At 41.3% G+C, this 3,468-nt stretch overlaps 1 protein-coding gene across 1 annotated transcript; it reads left to right on the plus strand.

Annotated features, from left to right (window-relative positions):
• Nucleotides 1-796: 796 nt before the first annotated feature.
• Nucleotides 797-3,161, plus strand: LOC132154354 (uncharacterized). Its single transcript, XM_059562889.1, has 5 exons — nucleotides 797-1,206; nucleotides 1,306-1,406; nucleotides 1,691-1,817; nucleotides 2,644-3,031; nucleotides 3,157-3,161. Exons 1-5 carry the CDS (start codon nucleotides 817-819, stop codon nucleotides 3,159-3,161), a joined length of 1,011 nt encoding a protein of 336 aa, XP_059418872.1. The 5' UTR covers nucleotides 797-816.
• Nucleotides 3,162-3,468: the final 307 nt, after the last annotated feature.

The following is a 3,468-nucleotide window of genomic DNA, read 5'->3' on the forward strand; positions in this document are numbered from 1 at the left end:
CTCACTCTCTCACTTGTTTAAGGACATCTTAGCAAATAAACCACACCTGTTAACAACAACACAATGAATTTCAGCAAAAATTGTCTGTTAACTTTGTATTTTTAAGTCTTTGCCAGCAGGCACACTCTCTCCAGAATAGTAATAAAATGAGAGAAAATGGAAACACTTGTGAAAAATATAAAGACAGTTTTGAAATCTTACCAATAGAAAATATGACACAGCAGGCCATGCATACAAAATACTTCAGTGCTCAAGTTTGGTCAAAACATTTGTAGACATCTCTTGCATGACAGCACTTTAAAAACACAACAAAGAGAAAGACCATTGTCTTATATAGTGGCTGTCTTATTGTTTGTGGGCTTTATGTAAAGAAAACAACAACAAAAAAACTGGCTTTTAACACTTTCGCTAGGTATTTGAGTGAATGAAAACACAATACTTACATATCAATGTGAAGTCCTCCACAGAACTCTCACCTGCCACCGTCATCATTTGCACGCGAGTGATTCTGGGATATGGTAGGGTGCAAAGTGTCCATCAGATGTACACTTTATTTTCATGAGAAATGAAGGGCGCATTTGAAGTCGCTTTCGAAATTCATCAGCCTTTGTCGCACCGCGGTGACGCATTCGCACTTCAAATGCGCTTTTCGAAGTGCGCATTCTGACTTTAGCTATGTCCCAAAGTTGAGTGTACGCACTTCGAAGGCCACGGACTTCGAAGACCAGTCTCCGAAGTGCACGAAGGGCCCTCCGAAGTGCGTGGATGCTCCGCCTTCGCAGTATTTCCTAATTGCAGGGTTTCAGTCACGTGATTATGATGACGCGCGAGGGAGGGAAGAAGGCAGATGGAGGGCAGGAAGTAAACATGGAGAATACGTCTATAGAGGAAACCGTTGCAGAAAGTCAGTATTGTACGGATTTAGATCCAGTTTCAAGACATAGATACAAGGAGTTAATTAACAGATATGTTGGACGTGACCCGTACCTCATGAAGATGAGTGAGTTTTCAGTAGAACTGAAAGATTTACCGACAGTTGAGGCTGTTGACATCACCAACTATCTGGTCCTTCAGACATCGTACTACACCAGACAGCAAATGAAGGCCTATAAAAGTCTGGAGGCATACAACTTTTTTGTCAACGGATGGGTCCACAAACTCGGTGTCAAACGGCTCCACGATGATCATCGTTTGGTCTTCGCCAGAGTGAGTGTTTGTTCTTATATTTTTTTTGTGCTAAGAGGCTAGCAGTAACGCAACACATCTTAACGACGACGTTAGTCTGACAGTCGTCTATGTTCCAAGGTAAACCACTCTCAGAGGTCAAGCGAAACACCTCTGAAGACCTGGATTATTGCAAAGGAGGCTGGAGAAGTCATTGCAGCTCATTGCAATTGCATGGCAGGGTAAGTAATTTATGTTGGCTGGGATGTTTACAACGAGATCACACACACACACACACACACACACACACACCGTACTGCTAGCATACTGTGTACTTCAGAACCAACGGAGAGAGAGCTTTAAGGAATAAACATGTTGATTAATGTAAAGTGCTACTCCATCCATTTTAGTATAAGTGTGCTATATTGCACTTTATCAAAATGTGCTGATATATATGGAACCACTTTGCCACTTGTGCAGATTGCATTTGAGGTTTAAAAAATGTCATATTGTATTCTGTTCACAGACTATCAGAATCGTGTTCTCATGTAGGGGCAGTTCTTTTTTCCATTGAAGTTGGGGTAAAGATGCGAGATTCAGCTTCCTGCACAACAGAGCAGTGCAAGTGGCTGATGCCATCACATGTAAAAAAGGTAAGGTTACACGTTCACAGCAAACCTAATGTGGGACAGAGAATGTTATTTTGGGACACTGTTTAACAGTAGGCTAAATTATGATGTTAATAAATTAAAAGGATAGTTCACCCAAAAATGAAAATTCTGTCATCACTCACTCTCATGTTGTTGCAAACCCACATACATTTCTTTGTTCTGATGAACACAAAGGAAGACATTTTGAGAAATGTTCGTAACCAAACCGTTTGTGGACCCCATTTACTTGCATAGTATTCCTTTATCCTGCTATGGAAGTAAATGGGGTCCACGAACGGTTTAATTACAAACATTTCTCTAAACATCTTCCTTAGTGTTCATCAGAACAAAGAAATTTATGTGGGTTTGTGGCCACATGAGAGTGAGTAAATGATGACAGAATTTTCATTTTCCGGTGAACAATCCTTTTTTGATGTTTATATTGTGCCCCTTTGGTTATGTCTTTGCTCTGGTTAATTCATCAGGACACAACATACAGTAGACAAGTAGATTGCTTGCCTTCGTCTACATTTCCTCCTCTATGAGGGGATTTTCATTATATTTCATCTTACCTAATGTCGGTGATTATTAAAGTATTTCTATTCTATATTCTGCCTAAATCTGTGTAGCTTGTGGTGACATTGTGGTCAGTCACAATTTCCCTGTTGGGCAAAGAGGAGTTAAGACAACAAAGACCCACATAAATACAGTTTGGCATCTCAATCCTGTGATCTCAATCGGATAAACGGCAGATTTAAACTGCATATAGATGTGTTGTGGACCACAGAATGTGGAGTTAATGATCTTCTTTGTGTTAACTTATTTTCAGATTCCTGCTGCTCCAGTAGCTCTGATTGACTTCTCCTCAGCAAAAGCAAAAAAAATAAAGCTTGACCGTTCCATTGATGGCAGGACAACTGACAACAAGGTTGGGAAATCACTTCCATGCCCAAGAGTGAAGAGAGGGTCAGAAACATATGCTAGGTTTTTTGAGACATTAAGCAAAAACTGTCCAAGGAGTGCAGCACTGATGGCTAGGGAGCCTTACCACAAAGAATTCATTCCCAAATCTTGCATGCTTCCTAAAACTGTTCTTGAATACAGAACACCAGAGACTCTGCAGCTACCCCCCAAAGAGCTTGGAGAGCTATGCCAGGATTTCCAGCTAGAAGAGCTCACCCTGTCTCATGTTCAGGCTGTAGAGAGGGCAACTCGAAGTCAGAGTGTAAGCAGGGTTTGGTTTAGGCAAAGAGCAGGACGTGTAACGGCCTCAAAGCTGAAACAAGTTCTCTTTTTGACAACCTTCTTACAAACATGCAAGTTCTCTGGTCCAATTACACAGGGTGATTTTCTGACAATCACATTTGTAACATTTAATAATAATGCTAGTTACACATCTTAGCACAATAATTTACCTTGATCATTTAATGTCCCATTCCCACTGATGTCCTTTGACTGTGAGATGTCAGCTGACTGCTTCGGATCGGAGCTCTCGGCTGTCTGCGTTAGATCCGGGCTCTCAGCTGTCTGTTGGAGATTCAACATAGCCTCTGCACATTCCGACCGTCTTTGTTTGTCTTCCTTGAGCTTCATCCTCTGCTCTCGTTGCAGAGATGCCTCTGATTTGGGCTTAGTTTTTTGGTAACCGAGGTTG

Source organism: Carassius carassius, chromosome 12 (genome assembly GCF_963082965.1).
Source record: "Carassius carassius chromosome 12, fCarCar2.1, whole genome shotgun sequence".
In the NCBI taxonomy this organism is placed as follows: domain Eukaryota; kingdom Metazoa; phylum Chordata; class Actinopteri; order Cypriniformes; family Cyprinidae; genus Carassius; species Carassius carassius.

Excerpts from the sequence above, each read along its gene's own strand:
- LOC132154354 (XM_059562889.1), top strand. The coding sequence starts at position 817 with ATGATGACGCGCGAGGGAGGGAAGAAGGCAGATGGAGGGCAGGAAGTA. Across the intron at positions 1,407-1,690 it reads CATTGCAATTGCATGGCAGG|ACTATCAGAATCGTGTTCTC; the intron begins GTAAGTAATTTA and ends TTCTGTTCACAG. Across the intron at positions 1,818-2,643 it reads TGCCATCACATGTAAAAAAG|ATTCCTGCTGCTCCAGTAGC; the intron begins GTAAGGTTACAC and ends ACTTATTTTCAG.